General features: G+C 40.6%; 1 protein-coding gene across 16 annotated transcripts in view; it reads left to right on the forward strand.

Annotated features, from left to right (window-relative positions):
* Positions 1-24,423, forward strand: part of tcf7 (transcription factor 7) — a 73,005-nt gene that overhangs the window by 33,075 nt on the left and 15,507 nt on the right. For all 16 annotated transcript variants that reach the window (XM_028594872.1, XM_028594874.1, XM_028594877.1 and 13 more), the window contains 2 exons: positions 12,370-12,496; positions 22,514-22,601. In XM_028594872.1, coding sequence (XP_028450673.1) covers positions 12,370-12,496; positions 22,514-22,601 — 215 coding nt within the window. The remainder of the gene's footprint in view (positions 1-12,369; positions 12,497-22,513; positions 22,602-24,423) is intronic.

Below are 24,423 nucleotides of genomic sequence, written 5' to 3' on the forward strand. Positions count from 1 at the left end.
GACCTGCTTTAGTGTCGAGACTTCCAATGTTGGATGTACCAATTTAACAATTTCTGTTTTAAGAAGTGATGCAACATGGAAAGAACTGGAAATTTGAGAGAACAGTTTTTGTCAATGTTTTAGTTGGTTTGGTTTATTCTTTAAAAAAATATAAAATAGATAAATCTCACTTTTCAAAAAGCAGATTGCCTTTATTATTTCGTATGGCACAGTGTGTGTGTGTGTGTGTGTGTGTGTGTGTGTGTGTGTGTGTGGGGGGGGGGGTGGGGTTCGGGGATGTTGAGGCCATTGAGCACACTCTGCCCCCCAGGTATTTCTTTTGCATGGCCTTCAATTCTCCCATAACGCCCAGGGATGAGATTATTTTGATACAAACATCAAAGCAGCAGATCAGACAGAGAGCAGCGTGCACGTGAGGAGAACCGGTGGCCCAGAGGGCAGAAAGCATGTAAGCTGATTGAGTTGTCTGCTTCCCCAAAACTTGAGTCACCCAACAGTTGGCATACATGTAGAGTCAGAGTCAGCCATGTACGACCGCCTCATCAACGCCCTGATCACTACAAACACACAGAAAACGCATGGGAGTCAAATACACTGCTAGGAACACACACGTGTGTGTGATCAAATATGTTGAACAAATCTGTAAACAACTGTACACACTCGTGTGTTTTTCAAGATGTTTCTGAAAAACTGTTTTAGGACTGTAACTGATTATTATTTTCATTATTTTTTTAATCAGTTATTACATTTTAAATCAATTATTACATTTTAAATCGTTGAGGCTTTGAAAACACAAGTTCTGAGAGCCCAGAGTTGTTGGTTTAAATGTCTTGTTTTTTTTCGACCAACTGTCCAAAAGTTAAAGATATTCAATAAAAATTATAAAATAAAAACACAGAAAAGCAGCAAACTTTCACATTTCAAAAGCTGGAACTAGCAAATTTTTGGCGAAATGATGAATCTATCGTCAAACTAGTTGCCAATTTATGTTGTTTAATTAATGGAACAATTGTTTCAGGTCTTAATTGTTTGACTTTTTTTGGTAGCATTGTGGGACAGTGAATTTTGAGAGCATGCTAAAATATATATATATATATATATATATATATAATATTGCCGCAGACCCCCTGACGTACTGAGGGCCGTCCGCCGCCTTGACAGCCGTCCCTCCACATGGGGGGGGGGAGGGCACAGGGAGCATTAAGTCCACAGCCCCGAGCCTTTCCGAGCTCACCTAGAGCACCGCCACGAGTAAATGCGGGGAGATGAATGGATCCTCCCTGCCACCTGTTGAGGTTAAAAATATTTTCAGATCATTGTGAAACCGAGGCGGGCGACATTTGACCGGATTTGACTGTGTTGTGGTCGAAATCATCACTGAAACTCGTGCCATTGGATGTTCTGATTGTCTGAATGTGTATATCTCTATCTGAAAAGAAATCATGACCTGTGGGATTCTTTTATTGTGGTATTCGGTGGCCATATTTGTGTAATAAATAGATAGTGGGACACAGGAAATGCATCAGTGCATGATTTTTTTTTGTGTGGTTGTATTTTCCATTTGGGCACATGGTCTGGTATTTAGTCTGAGCTGATGAGTGAAAGCTGTCCTCAGCAGCCGTAGGAGAAAGGTTTCACAATGAGTGAGTGATGGATGTTCTCAGTCATCGCAGCAGGGGGACGGGACCACATAACCTCCGGCCAGGATGGCAATCACCCTGGGGATCTTTAAGAAGATAGAAAGAAAAAAAAAAAAAAAAGCTCTGAGGCCAGGCATTTCCTTCCCTCATACAATACAGTAGGTAGGAGGAGATTCTCCCAGAGGTCACTCACGAGGCTAAAATCATTCATCCCAAACCACAGCCACCAGATAAATTAGGTCAGATAAACACAGTTGTGAAAGTTTGACATTTCACACTGGAAACAATCCCGGCTAGCTTGTCTGAGAATGAATGCAAACACAGACGCCTTTTCCACCACGGCGAGTCTCCGTGCCTTTTCGACAATACTGTTATCAAACCGCTAGATTTTTTTCTTCTCTTTTTTTCTTCTTCTGCTAACTGGCTCCCTCAAGACAGACAAATATGGCTGTGGCCTGTAGTAGTCGTAGTATCTATTGTTCGAGCAAACCAAACCCTGGAGGAAGTTTGTCTCAAAGAGGATTTATGTCCTCTGTGGTCTCCTCATTTCCTCCTCACTCCCTGTGTCAATATTTTTGTTGCAGATGATTGCCCAGATGTCACAAACAAGTTGTTAATTGTGGAACTTTCTGATAGAAATAAACAAGTACACACCATTAATTAACTCCCTTCAGGACTGTTCATTAGAAGTCATTTCTGCAGAGTGACGCCGTCACCACAGTCTAGAAGAGAAAGTTGCCTGTTTGTCTGTCTCCGTCTGCTCATTATCAAAGCGATAACTCATCTCTAAATGCCATCGCAATAGTTGGATTTGATTTTGCACCCAGACATATCCATGGCCCGGAGTCAGCTGGAGCCGAACAGAGTGACGTCTCTCACGAAGAGGATTTCTCACCACATCGAGCCTTAGCTGTGATGTCAGAATACGTGTGAAAAGTGAATCTGCGCTCTCTCCTGTCTCTCTTCTCTCTTTCTCTCAAGTCTGGCCAAGACTACTACTTGTTTTACAACTGCTGCTACTGCTACAACCATCATGGCTTCTCTAATCTTCTGCTACTGCTGCAACTCTATTGTTATTATTTACACCCGCAGTGTTGGTAGATGGAACAAGATAGTATTATGCATACATAAAGACAAATGCATAAAAACACTGTGCGGGAAAACTGGGAAATGAAATAACATCAATAATGAATCAGAAAGGATGGAAATGCAATTGTAGGCAACACATTATAATAAATACACTTGAAACTTTTCATACATTTTCTGTAAATTTTGGTTCGCAATATAAAAATCTAAAAGATTTAGATTAGATTCTGATAGATACATGCTGAATCCACTGTTCATTTATTTATTATTGCCCTAAAAGAAGTCAAATTTGAATAACTTGACTGTGTAAAAAAAAATCTGCTAATTATATATCTAGCAAGTAGATATATAAACTTCCCTGAGATTGCTGAAACTCCCAAATCCCCCCCAAAAAATGTGGAGAACATAATCTTACTGGTAAACTAGTTGAAGTAGGAGGAAAAGTGGTGGTTAAATAAAATCAAAGTGCCTTTCATCCTAAAGGTGTAAATAATGATCAGATTATACGCCTCTTTCCTGGCTCAATCCAAACAATAGTTTTTTCATATCAAAATCAGTCATTGTTGTCAGTGAACGTTACATTTGGGTGTAGTATTTATAGTAATATGTACACACACACACACACACACACACACACACACACACACACACACACAAAGTTTTTCTGTCTGTAAGTAACCAGCAGTGGTTACTGATTCATCATGGCCAAGGCCCAGATGTTCCAGTGGTGTGTGGCAGCAGTGGACGATGGTGTGTGTGTGTGCATGTGTTTGTGTGGGTATTTGCATGCACTGGGCGTGTCCTTGCATACATGCATTCATGCATAAACGTGTGTGTGTGTGTGTGTGTGTGTGTGTGTGTGTGTGTGTGTGTGTGTGTGTGTGTGTGTGTAATTGGGGAGTGGGCAGGCCTTTTTTGGGGGGAGGGGTGTTTGGCCCTTTTTTTAAACATAGCTGTGTTGTTATGGTTGCCTGGGCTTTGATGTTGCCCAAACCTCTAACTAAGAGGCTCTTATTTTGGGCTCCTGACTCTGGAGAAGGCAATGACTTCCAGATTGGCAGACCCACTCACTACTTGTGACTGACTGCTGGGGTGGGACGGGCTGTGGGGGGTCACGACGGGTAGAGCAGGTCACCCTGGCGGTACTGGGGGCAATGTTGGATGTAAATGTAAATCTACAAAAGCACTGGACTCTGACACCAGAGTACAGAGATTGAGCTGCGTCCCATGAGTTTGATTAAAACACTTGGTTCAAGTTAGGAAAAGATAATGCTTTTGGTTGAGTATTTACATGTGTTGCCTCGTGCTTCAAGTCTGCATTGACTTTTTCAATATTTTACCAAGACCATAATCTTTTCCTAAACTTAACCAAGTGCTTTTGAGTAGCCTGAACATAACCATAAACACGTTTCCATGTGAACATTTTGCATTGGCGGTGAGCAGTTTGCAGATGAGTTCAATATCAACGTATTTTCACTACGTCTGTATAAAGAAATGTAATCCAGACAGCATTACTTTTCTTACAAAACGTATTTACTAATGTAATTTTGTTGTGTATGAACATAATGTCTCTGAGTAAGATTGTGTATTAAAGAGAGTATTTAAGTAGCAGTGGAGGACAAAATTGGAAATATAAAAGTACTCTGGTTGAAGAGTTACAGTATGAGACCTGTTCCATTTCAGTGTATTCTCAAGTCATCGTGCTAACATATTTGACAACAAAGGAAAGTAAAATCATTATTTATGAATTGCGGTTCATATTAACGACACAATGCCACTTTAGACCATAGCAAAAGAGCATGAATTTTATTTATCAACCCATAGAGGGGTGACATACCAAGTCAAAGCAATGACTTAGATAAATAGTTGGAACTAAATGTTTCCGATGTTTAAAGAAAATCTATATTTTCTGTATCTTTCCTTTTCCGTGAGTATACTGTATTTTTGCAGTCTCTCCATGCAAAATATAAAAGGCTTTCTGGCAAACAATCATGCTAATAATAATAATACTAATAATCAAATGGCATCATGTATAACCTTTTCCTCTCAGCAAAGAGGGGCAGCATTTCTTTTCAGAGTCATCTTAATCATATGAATGTTTTCTTAGTCATATGGGACAGTTTCAGAATCGGTCTACCCAATGTCACGCAGCTCAGGTATTTCCCACAGCCATGCCTTTTTACTTCGTATACATTATGCTTTCTCCTGGGAGTCTATATAATCAAATGAAATATTGATAAAATCTAATATCAGTCTAATCTAGGCCAAGAGTTTCAATGGGATCCGATGCTCCGTGAGATTCTCAGTTCTCTTTCGTGTGGAGTTGCCACCTCATCTTCTCCTCTTGCTTGCATTTTTTTTCTTTCTCTTTCTGTACATCTTGTCTGGGTTTCTGTCATTCTTTTTTTTACACTTTCTCTCTGCATGCAGGTGTGGGGAATTTTACCGCGCTGTAGACAGAGTTTTTCCCCCCCTCCTGTTCACCCACAAACCCTAACGTGTGTGTGTGTGTGTGTGTGTGTGTGTGTGTGTGTGTGTGTGTGTGTGTGTGTGTGTGTGTGTGTGTGTGTGTGTGTCCTTAAATTCGAACCAATCAAACCAAAGGTAATTTCATCATCCATACAGTTGAAATTTAAAGCAATAGTTTAAAATTGGCTGATACATTTAGAATATTTTCCAAGTTGCACCACAACCAAAGGAATTATTCCCTAGAGTGGCACATTTGTTGTAACAGTTAATTTGCGGATCTGGTTTGATTCACACGCTAAAACGCGATTTAGAAATGGTTGTTTTCATTTCTTTTTGACGGACGCTTTATTAAGTGCAATCTCGATTCATTTGATGACAAAACATGGCGCCGTTGAGCTCAGATGTCTTTGTGAGAAAGGTCTTTCCTGCAAAGCAGTTTGATTGCAGCCACTTGAAAGGATTGCAGAGAACAAGGTGAATCCACCATTAATTCCCAGCAACTGTGCATATTTTTTAATTTTCTTTATTTCCTCCACAATAGGGCAAGGATGACCGTGAAAGAAAGAGAGTGGATGAATGTTTTAAATGTGTCATCTCCGTGAAATTTGAGATTAAAGACATTAGACTCAAAAGCACTGTGGAGGGGTGGGGGCAAAAGGGAGGGCACTTTAATTTCCGCTTCAAATATAAAAAGAGACGGATCTACTTAGTCTGTCATCTAAAAGCTAAAGAATACATTAGAGGTTGTGTGTGTGTGTGTGTGTGTGTGTGTGTGTGTGTGTGTGTGTGTGTGTGTGTGTGTGTGTGTGTGTGTGTGTGTGTGTGTGTGTTCAATAACATGCAACTGCGTTTCTTTGCACAAATGTGTATATGAAATGCATATGTACGTGTGTGTGTGTGTGCGCGCGCGCACGCGTGCTTATGTCGGGGTCAAAGTGTAGGGCCGTCATTACAAACAAGTGACGTCTGAGATCCCATTAACTCTTGTATTCAGCAGTAGATTTCTGTTTAAACAGAGTGGAGATAAAAGACAGCAACAATATGCTGATAAATCAAAGGCCTTTCAAGTGAAATTAGACTACAGAGAGACTGAGGGCTACATGTACGATTACCTGACGCACTTAAAAAGGTGTTGATGTCTAATTGAAATCTTTAAAGTAATCGCATCTTTGAAGTAATTACATCTTTGATGTAATCAACAAACAGGAGATTTATTATTCAGTGCTGTTGCAGTTGTTTGGCAGTGGGTTTATTCATGTTTATGGCTGCATACATGATTAATGTATGTACAGTGATACACAGCATGCTACGACTCTTTCAATGTAGTGTGTAAAAATGTGTCAAACAACCACCAATATGCACCAACTACTGTTTCTTGACCGTTGAAGACATTGTGTAACAAATGTTCAAGTTATCTTGTATCTCTGTTTTCTCGTAAACAAAGTTATATTTACGTTCAATGTTTCTTACTAAAATGCTCAAGGTCTGACAAAAGCATTGAATACATTTCCATCTCTTTTTAATTGTGCATTGTTTGCATCCATGTTTGCTACCTTGCAGTCTTCTTGTTCACTGCCTTTGTTGGGAAATTGGTAGCCTAGAAATCTAGACGCACCCTACCGGCAGCAAATGTAATTTGCAGTCAGGGTCAGTCTAGCAACTCTCCGTTGGCTTGCGCGCTGGAAAAACCAAACTCTGGCCGAGCCAATCACATTGTGTGTAGAGTCGGTGGGCTTATGGCTGCTGTTGCTGGCGAACAGCGGTCTTTCAAATCGGCTTTGGCCGCGACTCTGGAAGACTTGGAGTTAAGCTTTTCTTTGAGAAAAGAACAAAGAACGGAACTGAAGTCATTCTTAAAAAAGGAAGATGTGTTCGGAGTTTTGCCGACCGGATACAGGAAAAGTTTAATCTATCAACTAGCGTTGCTCTGCCTGGTTGTAGCGCTATCCTATTGCGTGCAGAGGGAATTTGAAAGACAACCGTTTATCCCGCCCCTCGGATTGAGCCCTGCCAATGGTGAGTTCCCAGACCCAACATCTTGATGTGGGTCTGGCTTGTCAGGCTAGGAAATTGGTACATTTCCTTGCGCTTTCCCACCAGCAACTGTCAGAGTAGAACTAACCGTGTGAAACCGGCGGCAGGGAATGTGTATCATGTCGAGTAAATCACAAAACAGGGACCCAATCGTGAAAACATTGCACCAGTGGGTACCTTGAAGTCAAGACACAAGGTTGATGCTACCAAGAAAGAAAAGAGGATTTAAAGGAGGCTACCTCACTCCAATTGCATACCACCAAAACACCATCATTGCAGATATTACTTGCGTCAAATGAGTCTGGATTGACAACAATTCAATTACCAGATAATCACCACAAGATCCGGCGCCCGGATGTCTTTTGCCTTGCAAAACTTTGTACATTTTGGGAAACGACAACAAACTTCGAGCTAGCAAGCTATTCTCTGAAAATGGCAAGTTTTGAGAATCGCCCAGGACGATTGTGATTAGTTTAAAGAAATGCAAACAACCCAGACCGTTTTCTTCTCCTATCCTGGAGTGTATGCATGGAGGGGCCAGACCTTACTCTGCAGCGCTGTGGAGATAGGTCTGGTAAGCGAGACTAAATGTGTCATAATCACTCCAGAATGACACTAGGGACAACACAGCAGGATGATACACAGGCTAATTAATGCTGGGCATTGAAAACCAAATTCACATAACTGACCAGATGCGGTCCGAAACATTACTGCAGTCCAGTGTTTGTGTGCGTCGCTGAGTCATGACATGAGTCTGTCCTATTTCCCAGTGTCAGTTTGCATTGATGCTGCAAAAAAACGGCAGTTTTATCACCATCGCTCCCGAGCACATCCTTGCTGCCCTACATTGACTTCTTTTTGTGTCTCTACAGTAGGTCCAGTGTGTTTTCCATACTCACAGTATAGATATTCCAGATTGTGGAATTGTCTGTAGTGAACACAGACAGTGAGGAAATGTAAAGAACATCAGGGGATATAGAGGGAAACACCTCCAGGTGAGCACACCTAGCCAGTCGCTGCCGAAATGAGGTGTGACTCATATTGTTCATTTCAGATACGTACAAAATGTGTGAAGCAGATCCTCCATCTGAAAATACCTTTCTACCCCTTAAGACTGTCCTAACAACATTTATTTTTTTTACTTTTATGGTCTTTAATTGATAAGATAGCTTGAAGACAAGAAAGGGGAGAGAGAGATGGGACGAGATGCAGCAAAGGGCCGCAGGTTGGATTCGAACCCGGGCCACTGCCAAGGGCTCAGCCTAAATGGGGCGCACACCCTACTTGGGGAGCTGGAGGTTGCCCTGTCCTAACAACACTTCTGAAACAGCACATAATTAGTGCTTCCTATAGGCAGATGTGCCCCCATGAATATTATTTTCCTATTAAAAAAAATAAATCAATCAAGGTTCAGTCAGTCACAGTTGAAAACCCTGTATTTAATATTGATTTGTACTACGAATTTATTCTCTGACAATTAATGTCAGCCTGCAAGAGTGGGTAACTCTACTCCTGTAAATTAAAGGGTTAGTGATCTTTTCCTGTGTGTGTGTGTGTGTGTGTGTGTGTGTGTGTGTGTGTGTGTGTGTGTGTGTGTGTGTGTGTGTGTGTGTTTTAACATATGTGTTACTCTTCTGTTACCAAAAACATAGCTGCGAGTTTATGTTTCAAAGATGCCAAAGTGTTATTTGATCTTTTGCGAGTGTGTGTGTGTGTGTGTGTCCTTCACATGCATGTACACACTTGTCTGTTTCAGCTAAGGTAATTATGTGTAAGTTCTGTGAGTGTATGTGTGTGGTGGGGTGAGGAGGAGGGGGGGATTTTTTTTTAAATACAGAGGGGTTGATAATTATGGGTTAAATGAGTGCTCTCAGTCAGCCTCCCTGAGTGTGTGTAAAAAAAGGAAGGCGCAACGAAAGCCACTTCAAGGCCGGCTAATTACCCCGAGGAAAAGAGGAAACATAAATGGACGATTTTGCGGCTATAATGTTACAGCAAAACGGCTACATCGACCTCAGCACGTGAAACGGAGCCACAACTTCTTCTGAAGGCTCTTAGCAGCCCTGCACAGATGTGTGTGTGTGTGTGTGTGTGTGTGTGTGTGTGTGTGTGTGTGTGTGTGTGTGTGTGTGTGTGTGTGTGTGTGTGTGTGTGTGTGTTTGCATCCATATGTGTAGAATCAGTCAAAACAGAACGTGTGTTTGTGCATGGGTCTGTACATGCGCTGTAGGTGAGGTGTCACGTATTCTGGATTGTGTGTGTGTGTGTGTGTGTGTGTGTGTGTGTGCGTGTGCGTGTGTGTGTGTGTGTGTGTGTGTGTGTGTGTGTGTGTGTGTCGTTGAATCCTGATGTTTCTGCAGGTGTTACGTCAGGCAGGTGTTATATTGGTTTCCAGTGGTGTACAATTAGTCTTTTTATGTAACATGCGAAAACTCATTTACATATGTGTTGCAGTCACAAACTCAGATTCTTTACATTCAAGGCTCATTCCGATTCTTATGTCATGTAATCTCTATACACATAGCACTCACTACTGATGCTAACTACCCAGTTTTGGGATTTCGCCTGAAAAATTGTTGTGTGGTGTGTTGCATCATTTCCTTTGGCAGAAATTAATTCAAAACCTTTTGATTTTTGTTAGAAACGGTGAAAAAGAGCAGCAAAAGGTGTATCTGGGAGCCAATATGCTCTGAAGGCACCAGAGTCATTAGAGATACATTTGATCAAATCTGGCCCCAGTGAGATGTACATGTGGCCATAGAACCAGGACAGGCAGCTTTTATGGCTGCACAGTTGCATTGAATTTTAAACCTTTTTTAAAACATTTCTCTGTAGGACCAATTCTGCTATCTTTCTTTTGTCAAAATGTTTGCATATACCTTAACCTACAAGGCTCCTCCCAGTAGGAGAACAACCGCTTTCAGTTTTACCTCCCACCTCTCAGCCTGACATCTAATGGTGCGTTCTTTTTGTCTTGTAATCGCGACTAGTAGCTCGAATGTGACGTCACATCCATGTCGGAAAACGAGTAACCGTGGGTTGTTGCGTTATTTTTGTCACACAATACTACGAGTCGGAGAAAAGATGGATTTTTGTTAACATTTTTAGTAACATTTAGGATTCCATTCACCCAGTTATTGACATATTACACACATATATTTCACAGTTTGATGCATGAAAATTACGTTTTGGTTAACATAAACGTTCGGCTACTGCTCTGCTTTCTGCTCAAAGCTCGGCTTAAGCCGTTGTTGTCATATAGCAACCGAGCGTCTCTAGCCAATTTCAGCTGCACAAGCTACAAAATAACTAAGGGCTTTAGTGAGGGCTTCTTCAGGTTATAATGAATGCAGACCACCTTATCTAAAACCTCACCACCACCACCACCACCTCCACCCTGCCCCCTTGCTACCTCCTAGCCTGCACCTCCTCCCCCACCCTCAAACTTCCCACCCTTCGGCTCTTTAGTACAGAGACAGTGCATTTTGTTTTCATGTCTTGACATTAAAAGCAGTTTAGCGGTTTGATCTTAGCTCCACAGCTAGCAGTGTAGCATACACATGAGGGTCAGTTTGTGTGTGTTCGTGTATCTCTGGCCACTGTGAGAGACCTTAAGATATTGATGGATAGGAAAGGAGCCGTTGAAAGTGTGTGCTTGTGTTAATGTGGAGTGTAGCGTGTGGAAGCTCTGCCTTTAAGTGATAAGGTATTCACTTTGTAACTCAGCAGGAGGCCCAGCAAGTAGTACCAGATCTGCCCCTCTGTAGTGCACTCCACGCACACAGACACTCATGCAAATGGATCTACACACACAAACGCGTGTGTGCGCGCACACACACACACACACACACACACACACACACACAGGCATGTACATCTCAGTTTACAAAATAAAATAACTTAAAAACTTTTCTCAGAGATATTCATGTGCATGAAAATCGGCGCCTCTGCCAAGCTTTCAAAGACTTAATACAGCTTGGACACACACACACACACACACACACACACACACACACACACACACATAGATCCATCCTTACACATCCACCCACTCACAAACACACATTCACACTTGCACATAAAGACACATATTTACAGTATACTTCCCTCCCACAGAAATAGTTACACTGCCCAGTCCACACACACAAAAACACATGGCTTGGTTCAAACATACGCAGTGTAACTCCGTTCAAGGCTGCCTGTTTAGCTGCCTCCAACATTGCAAACCACTGTGACATATCGTATGTCAGCCAGCATGCTGTGAGCATTAGCAATAACTGGATTTCACATAAGTTATTGAAAGCCATTTGTAAACAGAAACATGAAAGCAAACAAGCTCGCACGCAGCCTCACTTGATCATCAAAGGCTTATCGATCAAATGGACCTCCGCCTCCTGCTCCTCCCTGCTGCACTAAAAACCTATGGGAGCAAAGAACAGCGCATCTTGTTTGTTCCAAACCAAATTTAAGATGTCCAGCTTTCTTTCTTTCTATTTTTCATTCTTGTACACGTGTGTGTATGTGTTCAATTGGATGTTTATATCTGCGAGCAAATGTCCTCACCAGTGTAGGTAAATATGATCTGAGAGAATGACATTGGCATCATTGTGTATCTGTGTTATCTTTCATCTTTAAACAACAGTGATTCAATTAAGAGAAGAAAATTATTGAGATTTGTCTCATTCATTTCATGTTGGTTTCTGGTTGAATTTGTCTTCTTCAAGCAAATGAAAAAGAAGAAAACATGCATCGTTGTGATGTTCTTTGATCGTGTCCTGTAGTCTTTGGCTAAATGACTTATCTTAAATCTTGAAATACAATTGCCAAACATCCTAGTGATTACAATAATTTAGATGGTTTTTAATATTATTATTATTATATGAGTTTTCCTTTGCTGAATTTGTGATCTCTCATGTGGTGGACAGAAAAAGAATTCAAATTATGATAAGTCTTGCATCCTGGATTATTTCAACTGGGTCTTAATTTAATAATTTTACCCATTATTTCTATCCATAATAACATTTCAACATTTAATTGCTAAGATATGGAAAATCAACAATTCAGTCAGTGCAAAAAAGATAGATTGTATAAATTCATTATAATCTTAAATTGATTTTGTATTGTTGTGTCTCGTCAACAGTCCAACAAAGTGTCGGTGGTGCAGCAGTCTCACGGGATGCATCCGCTGACGTCCCTCCTGCCCTACAGCAACGAGCACTTCAGCCCAAGTCCTCCACACCTGCCCACAGACATGAGCCAGAAGACAGGTAAGAGAACACGTGCACAGACACCCACACACACACACACACACACACACACACACACACACACACACACACACACACACACACACACACACACACAAGACAGAGGTAGACATAGATACAGTTTAACACACAAACATTACTGATGTTGTATTCTTGTTGAAATACAGAACTACACACAATTAAGAGGTCTCTCACACACGTACACACACACACACACACACACACACACACACACACACACACACACACACACACACACACACGTACTCAGGCACGCACATAGTGTGTGAAGTGGCAGTACCGGCTCCGTCAGCCTGTGGCGGTTCCATGGCTGCTCTGAAGTGGCCTGCTCCTCTGAAGGAACCGCCACACACACACACACACACACACACACACACACACACACACAAGATGGAAACAATTAGAGTGACAATCGCACAAGCCATCGCTGCAGCAAACACAAGGTTCTCCTTAGCAAGCGCTGTGCATACAAACACACACTGCTCTGTTTGAAAGTCACAAACAAACACTCCCTGACATTTAAAGACTGTAGGATTTTTGCCTTTCAAGAGGCGGAGCTGAAATGGCGGCAGCGTTGGTTGGGCCATCTGTCTGGCTGTATGTCTCACACTTTGCAGTACAGATCAAGATATCTCAACTGCTGACCATATTACTTTTGAATTTGCTTAATATATTCCTGATCCCCAGAGGATTTTGGCAACCTCATCCTCTTTTGTCTGGCGTCACTAGCCAAAATCATTTAGCACATTCATGGTCCCCAGAGGACTAATCATACATGTGTTAAAGGTGAGCTCCACTGATTCTACACATTGTCTGTTTTTAGATCTTGGGGAGTATTAGTGCAGGTGTGAAAAAAGTTGTAAAAAGCCTTTTTTGGCTCCAGAGGGAGCTGCGCAAAATCTGATAAATTGGTTGGTTGCGGCTGACTACAAGTTAAAAGTAGAAAATAAAGCTGGAGGTGTGGAATTCAAAGTAGTTTACTAGGGATGCACCGAATCCAGATTTTTAGGGTTCGGCCAAATACCGAAGCCACTGGTTAAGATTCTCTTGAATCCTACTCCCATCCTCAGTCCATTAACTGTCCATTGACAGCCCGGGAGAGGCCCTGTCTTTAGCTGTGACTGTCTTTTCCTTTGCCGTACCTGAAGTTAGTGCATTTTTGCTGCTGTCTGTAGATTCCACAACTCATATTCTTTTGGATGTTTCATATGCAAATGTTTTAACAGCGGCGATGTTGTGTATTGTTTAGGGTCCTTGCCACTACGAGACAAATCTGCATTGCAAACTGAACATGTAGCTCGACTTGAATCGCCTTCTTTTGACTGGAAGTAACACCTTTTCTGCTCACAAGTTCCATTTTCACTTTCTCACAGCCTACTGCATTGAACGGTCCACCTACGTAAACACCTTCCCGTAATCGATGGCACCGTCATTACGTCGACCAGCGTAGTGCAAGCGTAGGGTTCGGTTCGGTGGAAAAAAAATTCTAAGGTTCGGCAGAAACCGAACCCCGTCAAAAAGCCCAATATTCGGCCAAATCTGAACCCGAATCCTGGATTTGGTGCATCCCTAGAATTTACCAGACCTCTGTAGCCCGCTCCTCATCTCTGCTTGAGGCTAAATTAGCAGCTACTAGCCGAACACACCCAAATCTCCAATTGAAGTGTTTGCAGTCAAGTTGCATTGTGGGTAATGTAGGCGCCATCATCTCAGTACACAGCCTTTTGTAGGAGCTAATACAGTAGTTTCAGGAAAAGAGACACTAATGCTGCACAATAAGGGGGAAACAACAAAGAGAATTCTTTTTGGCATATGTGCTGGATGAGCAACTTTCATTGCATTGGAATGAATGAATTAATACTTGCATGAGACTTAACACTTATTTTGGACCGGAGCTTTGCCATGGAATTTATTCTACATTTATTGGTAATTTTATTTATGACTCCAATCTGCAGTGTAGTTCATAAACTACACTGCAGATTGGAGTCATCGCTAACAGTGAAAACTGTCTTAGTCATTTGGCAGGGGTCAGCAACATAACTCACTATTTCATACAGCTGATAACCATGAAATCGCTCCCTGTTCAATTCATTGGTCCTCTAACACTGCCTTGGTTTTCCTCAGACACTTCAGAGAGTTTCTCAGTTTCTGAGTCTGAATGATAATTGAAGAATTTTGACAGTGGATGACGAGGAAATAGGGCTGGGCAATATATCAATATTATATCGATATCGTGATATGAGACTGGATATCGTAATATCGTGATATGACACAAGAGTTATCTGTCCCTGGTTTTAATGGCTGGATTACAGTAAAGTGATGTAATTTTTTGAACTCACCAGACTGTTCTAGCTTTTCCATTATTTGCCTTTAACCACTTAGTTATTATATACACATTGATGATGATTATTTATCAAAAATCTCATTGTGTAAATATTTTTTGTAAACACCACATGTCAACCCTACAATATCCCCGCAATATCGATATTGAGGTATTTGGTCAACAATATCGTGATATTAGATTTTTTTTCCATATCGCCTAGCTCTACGAGGAAAGCAAGTAGCTTTTTTTCAGAGAAAAGTGAGAAAACAGTAGGGGAGAAAGAGATTGACAGCAAAAGAAGAAACTTCAATTGAACAAGTCTTTTCTTGGCTCTGATAAGATATTGGAGTGTGACCTCAGGCAATCTTCTGCATGCTCTGTCTGGAAACCCCCTTTATCCTACAAAAACACTCCCCTTGTCTGGTCTAGACTTTGTATGTGTGTGTCCATGACTGACGCTAGCATAGTGACTCAGCCCTTAATGACAGACTGAGCCACCTGCTTCTAACAAACACATACACACACACACACTGCTGCACATAACCTTCCTCACACCATCTCACCTGAATTCTGACTACATTGTTCACTACAGTGTTCACAGACACACACACACACACACACACACACACACACACACACACACACATACACACATACCACCTTACCTCACTCCTCATATCATTCATCAGCTCCTCACAGGTAGGGGTTACCTCATCAGTGATGTCATTTTTCGGCACAACTATTTACTCTGCTGTCCTCAAACTGTTCTGCTGCATCGCTGAGCTAAACATGGATCTTTATAGTTTTATATTTGTTGGCAGAAAGTCAGAAGATCAAAGCTAAAGTATGATGAGAAGTGGGATGAAAGCTGATCTGAGGTTTTTGAGCACTGGAAAGCATGAAAAATGTTATGTGATTTTCAAGATGATTTAGAGATGTAGTGTACTGTATAACTGAAAAGCTGATGTTTTGGCCCACCTTTCTTATAATTCAAATATTTGACATTTCATAGAAATAGTAACCGGTTTTAGCAAGTTTTGAACACCAGTTCCCGAAGCTTTTGGCTCATGACCCATCAACGGTCAACTTGCCTCGTCAGTGGATGCATGTGTCTGCAAGTTGTGACCAGTTCAACCAAAGACAGATTGTCCTTTTGTCTATTTCTATATTTGAATAATCTTTTGAGTTCTAAAAAAATGAAACGATCCATGTATTCATAAGAAAAGAGCAAACATTTGAGAAAAGTCAGAGAAACAAGGGGGAATTTTGTAAGCAGAAATGGTATTATTCTTGCTTTTTTCTGCTGTTAATCATCTCGTAACTCCACTGATTCATCTTTGGTTTGGAATCACTAGTTTAGATGCTACTGTTCTAATAGAGAGCAGTCTATCAGGAGTCATGCTTTTGCTTTAATTTGATTGTTCCAAGGTTGAAGAGAGCATACAGTGGCCAGCAGGGGACAAAGTCTGAGAATAGGCAAAGGCCAAACACTCAGCTGAGGCATTCAAAAGCCTGATTAATGATTTCTGTGAGGCTATCCAATGGTAATATGAACGCAGGTGTGACATTTATGTACCTTGGTAAACACCCTTTCTTTTTGGTCTTGGTTATTTAAAAGCAGCCTGTGTTCAGTCTGTTTGGCTGCAATATGCCATGTTTACCACAATTGAAGAGGAGTATGTGCACATTGTAAATCAGTGCAGGTTTACGCCACCCAGTATAAAACCCGCATTTATTTAGATTAACAAATGTGTAATTTCAGTGCTTCCCTGCCAAACAGTCATGTTTTCCCTTTTAATTTTAGCACTCAGTTTGTACAAGAAGCATGCAGTGGGGTCAGCATTATAGAATCTGTGCATACTTGCATAATGTTAAGGCTCTTGCCCATTTAAAATAGCATCCCAATGCCTCTCTCAGTGCTGTCACCATTTAATCACTTCTTCACACTCATAGTTGGTGTGATATGATATGATAGAGGTAACTGCTGTGGTGATTTCTGCTCCACTGCTACAACAATGTAAGTAATGTGTTTTTTTAATAGATAGAAATATTTTGAGCTGAAACTGTTTTGATTGTTTATTGTCTGTGAACAATTGTCAAATTATAGTTCTACATTTCCTCAGGCTTCACCTTTATATATCTCCTGTAATCATTTGAGCTCTTGTAATTTCTGTGCTCTGCCAGTTTCTTTCTCGCACCCCATCTCCAGGCCTATCATTATACCTCTCATGCATGACTTGCATGTAAAGGTTGAAGGAAAATCAGAGATGTGATCACCAGTTGCCTTCCTTTTTTCTTTAATCTTTTTTTGTGGCTTTTTGTGTCCCTCTTTCTACATCGCCACACAGATGATAAAATACGAGGGTTGCGCATCAGTATAACATTTCATCTTTTAACTCCTGTTACTCTTCAGAGGCATGTTGTCGTCATGTTGGCAGCCAGTAGGATGTTCCTGTGAACTCAGCTCATTGTAGATGACAGCCGCTTACTATAATAATCATGCATTGTTTGTGAACAAGGAAAGTCTTTTGTTATATTTCAGCTCAAAGTTGACACCTCTCTTTCTTTAACCTCCTTTGTTGAGAGTTGAGCTCACAGCTCTCGCTTTATTCTCACTGAACAGTTTACTTCCTGTGTTGTTTCCATCAGCGCCCACTGTCTGTCTTCACTGCTGCCTAAAAAAAGTTACTGAGTGACCTTTAGTAGAGTTTAACTTTTATAAACCCCTAAACTTTCCCTTAATAGTGAAAGTAAAAAAAAAAAAAAAAAAAGGACTGGGTATCAGTACTTGATTCTTTTTTAAGGTATGGACCTTAAAAAAGGAAAAAACCCAGACAGTGAAGGTGCAAACTGTCACACCTGAGCCCCGCTGCTTTAGCTCATCACCTCACATCGATATGGCAAGAGACTTACAATGACAATGACAGGAATGCAAGGATGCCAGTTTCCATGGTAACCAGAGAGCTTGTTAACAATCTGTCTGTTTATGTGTTCTCGTGTAAGTACACTTGTTAGATCACAGCAAATTAAAATCTCACTCTGATATCACTGTTATATCTGACAGCAGAGTGGAAAAAGTGGAATGGAGAATTACCTTTTCATAGAACAGCAAAAAAATGTTGAATTGGTCTAGAGGATTAAAGTGTGTTAGAACTTTATAAATGTATGTATATTTAGATTTCATTTTTAAATGTTTCTGTTTTTGCTTTTTTTTTCATCTCAAAATAGTTCTTAACCAAACACAATAGGTTACTTTTTTTTATTGTTTAAAACGTATATCTTAGATTTACCAAACTAGGTTTACATTTGAGTTACATTTAATTTAATCTGAGACTTTTCCTGCCGGTTTGTGTTTGACATTGTGCAACCCAGCTGTTCAGTCCAGTCACTTCAGTCAACCATAACACCACATTTAGCATGTGATTTTAAAAGTAGCTGTTCCCAGTCGATCCAGCACCGTCACATTGCTTTGACTGTTTCTCAAATATGACTGTTGGCTTGGACAATAGAGTGTAAAAAGAAAAAGCAGAAATGAAACATGTCTGCTCGTGGTCACACTTTTATGTGCAAGATGAGCACAGATTGTGCAGTAGTGTGAAGTAACTAGTTGCAAACAACATGGTTCAGTTACCTGAGCAGAACTTTGGATTGTCACTGCATTTCTGAGTTTTTTTAAAGTATTATTTAAAGAATAAGGCTGGCGATAATTCTATATTTTTCTTATCATCAACAAATCCATGAAAGGACCAAAACTTTCTACTTACAAGTATTGTATATGTAAAACCTGATATAGCTTATTCATCTGTGCTATGGCTCTGTTGTCCATTTTGTTGTCCAAAAACTACTAAAACCACATCAGGGAGCCAGACCATTGCACTGAGTGACATGTTCCTTCATTAGCAAGTAAGTAAGTAAGTAAGTAAAGTTTATTTGTATAGCACTTTTCACAGATAAAAATCACAAAGTGCTTCACAATAAATTGTAATACAATACAACAAATTAAAATACAAGAAAATTAAAATACAAATAGAAAATATAACAAACAATCATAAAAAAAAAACTCAACTAACTAAAAGCCTGCTTGAACAGCAGAGTCTTCAATTGCTTTTTAAAAGATTTGACAGAATTCACACAACGTAGAGAGGGAGGCAAGACATTCCACAGCCTAGGAGCCACTACTTGGAATGATCGATCCCCTCTAGTTTTAAACTGAGTGCGGGGAACCACTAATAGCCTCAGATAATGATAGTAATAATGGTGTTTTAATTTGGGTCAAATCCACACACGCCATCCTGCTGCTGTAAAAACTCACAAGAGCACCAAATGTGTATTAATCTGCAGCTGAAAATAGTCCCCAACAAATGCAATCTTTATTCCTGTTTGAGTAGGTGTTTGCTCAAATGTTTGACTTTATATTTACCTATATATTTATGACCCATTTTGGAATTTATTTATTGTTTTTATTTTTTTGTTATAAGGTAATGGCAGCCTCATCTTTTGAGGCAGTTCTGTTTTCTTTTATTTCTGTTTTTGAATTTAGTTTAAAAATAACATGTTTAAGTTTTCAATTGAGTTTGATTTCCAAGCTTAACATTGCTTATGACCGTAGCTCTTCCAATTACCATTGCATTAAAGTAACTATACCTTCTAAAGTAATTTGTTGCCTTTAATTATTAGAGAAAACAAAAATGAACCCTATGTTTACTTTCAGATGACTGATGGCAAGAGTGTGAGACTCTCTGCTTAAAATCTGCACGATGAAAAAGGGAAACTGTATTGGAAATGAAATGTGCGGAATAATAAGGGCAAATATTAAAGGAGTCATATTAGACATAGCTTTTATAATCTGTAGTTTTACACTGTAAAAACTGACTTCTGCTATTACTGTGACTTTTGATGTTTGCTCTTAACAAAAGTAACTGTTCCTGTACTTTGAGTAAAATTTGTCAGCTCTTATTACCGCCCTTACTGTAACAAAACACTACAAAGTTTCTTCTGGTCTTGGGCTCTTTTATGTACACCACACCGGCTGCTTGTCAAGTCATTTAAAGGCTCAGATGCTGCAGCACTTTCACTCTCAGTGGTTATAACCACCACAGCACATTAGCAGTGCAGGAATACTATTTTCAGCTCCTCCGGTCTTTCAAAATGCACACGTTCTGATGCTGAGCTCACGCAGAGTCAGATTTGACTCAAATGGTTTCCTTTTTAAGTTGTTTCCCGAGACGCTGACATGGAGACCGTGAGATAGTTGCTTTAGCTGTCATTAGACGGCCGCTTTAAAAGGGGCATTCCAAAGAAAACTGCCCCATTACTGCAGCTAATTTTCCCCTTCAGGTTTCCCAACAACAAACAAGGCTGCAAAAACGTGACTTACAGAAACCAGCGTCATGTTACCATCACATCCAGGTTTGACAGATTAGATTAGTCAGAATAAAACTGTGTTTAGGATTTCTGTTTAGATGATAGGGATACAGTCATTTCATATGGGTGATTTCGAAAAAGGATGTGAAGTTCACCATCTCGGTATCAAAAGAAGCATTAGCATTCATTGTTATTAATGCTGTTATTCATCTGTATTCCTAACAGTCGATATCTATTATAAATGGTTAAATGGGGCAATCTGTTGAGTTCAACTGAGATTTAATCAAAAGACATTTCACTTTAATCCTCTACAACGTTAAGAGACAGAAACATCTATACTAGCCTACGGGCACATTCAGCCTGATGATAGCCCTCTGGCAAAACAACAAAATGGCCTACAGTATGTTGGTGTGTGTTGAAGTCCAGTTTGAAGGCAGAGGCAAAGATACCCTGCTGTTTTTGTACTATACTATCGCTGAGGCAGGACTACAACCTTTTTTTTTTATTTAACATGGCGCTAAACCTTTTCTGTTTTAATGCTTACATGGTGAACTGTAAAAGTAGCATATTGCTACAATCTACAAGACGTTCTACCTAGAGTTGAGTGTTTTCCCCCGTTCTGAAATCCCATCTCAAATATTTCTTCTTTTTTAACAATACCCAGCTAGTGTTGGGCATCGTTTTAACGAATCTGATTCCAATTGCGATTCTTCCTTTCGATTCCGGTTCTTATCGATTCTTTTGAGGGGTGGAGTTGAAACGGGTCACATGCTTATATCCCAAATAAGAGGAAAGTTTTATTTTGATTCAATGGTGGGTTGCAGTTTGACGGGGCTTTTTCAACGTAAAATAAAGCCACACTAGAGCGCCGCTTACTGCGCTCCATCGCTGCAACACAACACGCGCCTGGCCGCTACGGAAACCAAAACTTGCACATGTTAAATTTGGAATCCATGATTAGATTTGAAACCAAATCCTCCAAACAATTCCAATAAAAAAACAATTGCACTGGAATCGTAATTTTTTAAACGATTCCAAGTAGGAATCGGTTCTTGATGCCCAACCCTATACCCAGCCCTAATTGTCATTGTCACAGGATAGATAGATGGATGGATGGATGGATGGATGGATGGATAGATGGATAGATAGATAGATGCGACTAATGAGATGTCTACAGGACAACATAGGATTGTGTTTTATCTTGTTACCGTAGAGAATAAACCAGGTGAGAGCAGAGATGATAGCGAGAATTAATGCGTGAGTGACCGTAAAAGTAGAATAGGGGGATGGATCAATCTTGGAATGGATGAAGGGAAGGATGAGAGAGGGAAGGAAAGGAGTTGAGGTGTGTAATGAAAGAGTGAGAAGTAAGGTAAAGGTAAAAGAGAGGTGAGAAAACGTGGAGTAAAAGAGTCTGGGCAGTGGAAGGGCTGAGGGCAGTAGGAAAGGATGATGGAGGAGAAGAGAAGGGAGGAAGGGCGTGGTGGGAGGGCAGGAAGGATCGGAGTGGTGAGACAGGTCGACTGACTCAGTCACATTCCTGTCGTCCAGATTTATAGTGGCTCGGGGTCCTGAAACAGGCCCGGAGCCGCGGCCAAATTACAGTCATCTACAGCATTCCTCTGCTGCAAACACAGGTTAGCAGTCGGGCCGCGCTAAGTGCTAGGTGCTGCCTGTTGACAAATGACTTCCTTTGAAGGGCACAAAGAGAGAGACAGAGAGAGACTGGATATTTACTGTGTGAGGGCAGAGAGTCTGTCTGTTTCTTTTGTTGGAAAACATTTCTGCTAAAAGTAGAAAATGAAGAATGCAAAAGGGTTTGTTTGGGTGTGTGTCTACCCCTATCTGTGTGTGTTTTTAAAATGTGGGAACTTAACTTGTGTAGAATAAACCAGTGAAACCAACTGGCGACATCAGCTCCCAGCGGAGGGTCCGACACACACACGCACTCAACACACAGTATTATGTCACACTACTAACACATGCACACTCTCAGAGACACACTGTGACAGGATGGGAACAGAAGTGTGTGACCTGTGTTAAGGGTATCTTTGTGTTTTAATACCTGGTTCCCAGACTATTAATAGCCCATCAGACCTGGGGCCAGGGCTGAACTGACCTAATGAGTGTGTGTATGTGTATGTGTGTGTTTAAAAGACAAAAAGACAGGGAAATGGCAACATTTATTTAGTGTGTCTGTACTTATGAGGTCTTTAGTGACAAAATGCAAGAGAGAAAAGAGTAATACAATGATGTGTGTGTGTGTGTGTGTGTGTGTGTGTGTGTGTGTGTGTGTGTGTGTCCTCCAGGCGTTCACAGGCACCAGTCCCAGGACCTCTCGGGGTATTACTCCCTCCCTCCAGGCGGCGTCAGCCAGATCACTCCCTCCATGGGCTGGTGAGTGTCTCTCACACACACACACACACACACACACACACACACACACACACACATCTGTACATACTGTGACTCACTCAGTCCTGTGTGTACTTGTGATGACCTCGTTACTGTGTAACTCACAATCTTTCCCCAACATTAAAGGAATACACTAGGTCTGCCCTTTAAATGATGAACTAAGAATTTATTTTTTTTTAGTCAATTAGTTGATTAGCTGATAAAATTAATTGGCAACTCCAGCCTCTAAATATAAAGATTTTCCTGATTGTTTTTTTTTTAGCCTTCTGTGACAATAAACTAAACATATTTGCATTTTGGACTGTTGGTCAGATAAAACAAGGAAATTCAAATATGTCAACTTGCACTTTGAAAATTGTGACACACATATCTCACTATTTTCTGATATTTTTGTGACCAAACATTTAATGAAATAGGTTAGAAAATAATCAGCAGTTTAATCAATAATGAAAATAATCATTTGTCCCAGCCCTACCAACATGCTTCTGCTGTTTAGTGCAAAACTCTGGTGATTTTTCTGCACCATTAATCCGTATCTTATCTAACCCCTAATCCTCAAACATTCATTTTACCCAAAAACATCTTCTGCTAATCTTCACAACTCACCTCTACTTTCCCAAACACCACCATCATCATCATTATTATCATCATCATCATCTCCCCAGCATTACATACACACTCACATACACACTCTGACCTGGGTCACATACATCACTGTCTCACCTGGTGTCAGAGTAGCTAACCCAAGGCCCTGTTGGCATAGAAACCACCTTTGATCCTCTGTGTTTAGGACTCTTACTTCAACTTGTGGCCTCTTGTCAAGACAAAAGGAATGTGGACAACTGCAAAATTTAAAAGAAATGTCAACCAAAAACATGTTACAGACACTAAAAGTATGTATCGTGGTGGCCGGGTTGGCTCAGTTGGCAGAGCAGGCGCACATACGTATACTAAGAGGTTTATGCCTCGATGCAGAGGTCCAGGATTCAAATCCGACCTGTGACGATTTCCTGCATGTCTTCCCCCTATCTCTCCCCTTTCTCACCTAGCTGACCTGTTATATTAAAGGCAGAAAAGCCCAAAAAATTATGTAAAAAAAAAAAATAAAGTATATATCTGTGTAGTCACAAGCATGTCCTCCAAATGCGTGTTTGTACTGACTACAATCCAATTATCATTGAAGAGACTTAATGTGGTTTAAAACTGGATTTTGTTGCCAAGAAATGAAAAAGAGAAAATAGAGACAGCAGTGAGCAGTCATGGTAAATACAGTACCTTCACATATATGGAACTCGCTGTCTTCCTTAAAATGTTGGCAGGTTTAGGTAGATTCTGGCCTTAAATAAATTAGCAAAGACCCCAAAATAATGTATCAGTTTCTCAGCTTGTGTCTTGATGTCCCTGATGGTTCCTTATAGGGGAAAAAGCAGTAGCATTATAGAAAGCTCTGTTGTGTGGGACGTCTGCAACGGCCACATCTGCTCCGCATTTAGTCATTTCATTTAAAGTTTCCATCAATTCTGAGTCGATTGTGAGCTTGCGATGTCTTGCTGGTTGATTGTTAATTTATAATGTGTTCCATTGATTTATGGATCAACACAAATCCATTTATTGCAACCTACAGTATCTGTGCCTGGACAAAATCCCCCACGGGAGCAGTTAAAGGCTTACATCAAATGTCATGGAGATTTGGAACGGAAGCTTAAAACTTTGTTTGTGCAGTTGTACACATACATGTGTGTTTATGTCTGTTTTTCATGTTTCTGTAGGACGAGATGTCTGTCCCCAGACATTTCTCAAGTCT

The sequence above is a fragment of the Perca flavescens genome, chromosome 13 (genome assembly GCF_004354835.1).
Source record: "Perca flavescens isolate YP-PL-M2 chromosome 13, PFLA_1.0, whole genome shotgun sequence".
NCBI lineage: Eukaryota > Metazoa > Chordata > Actinopteri > Perciformes > Percidae > Perca > Perca flavescens.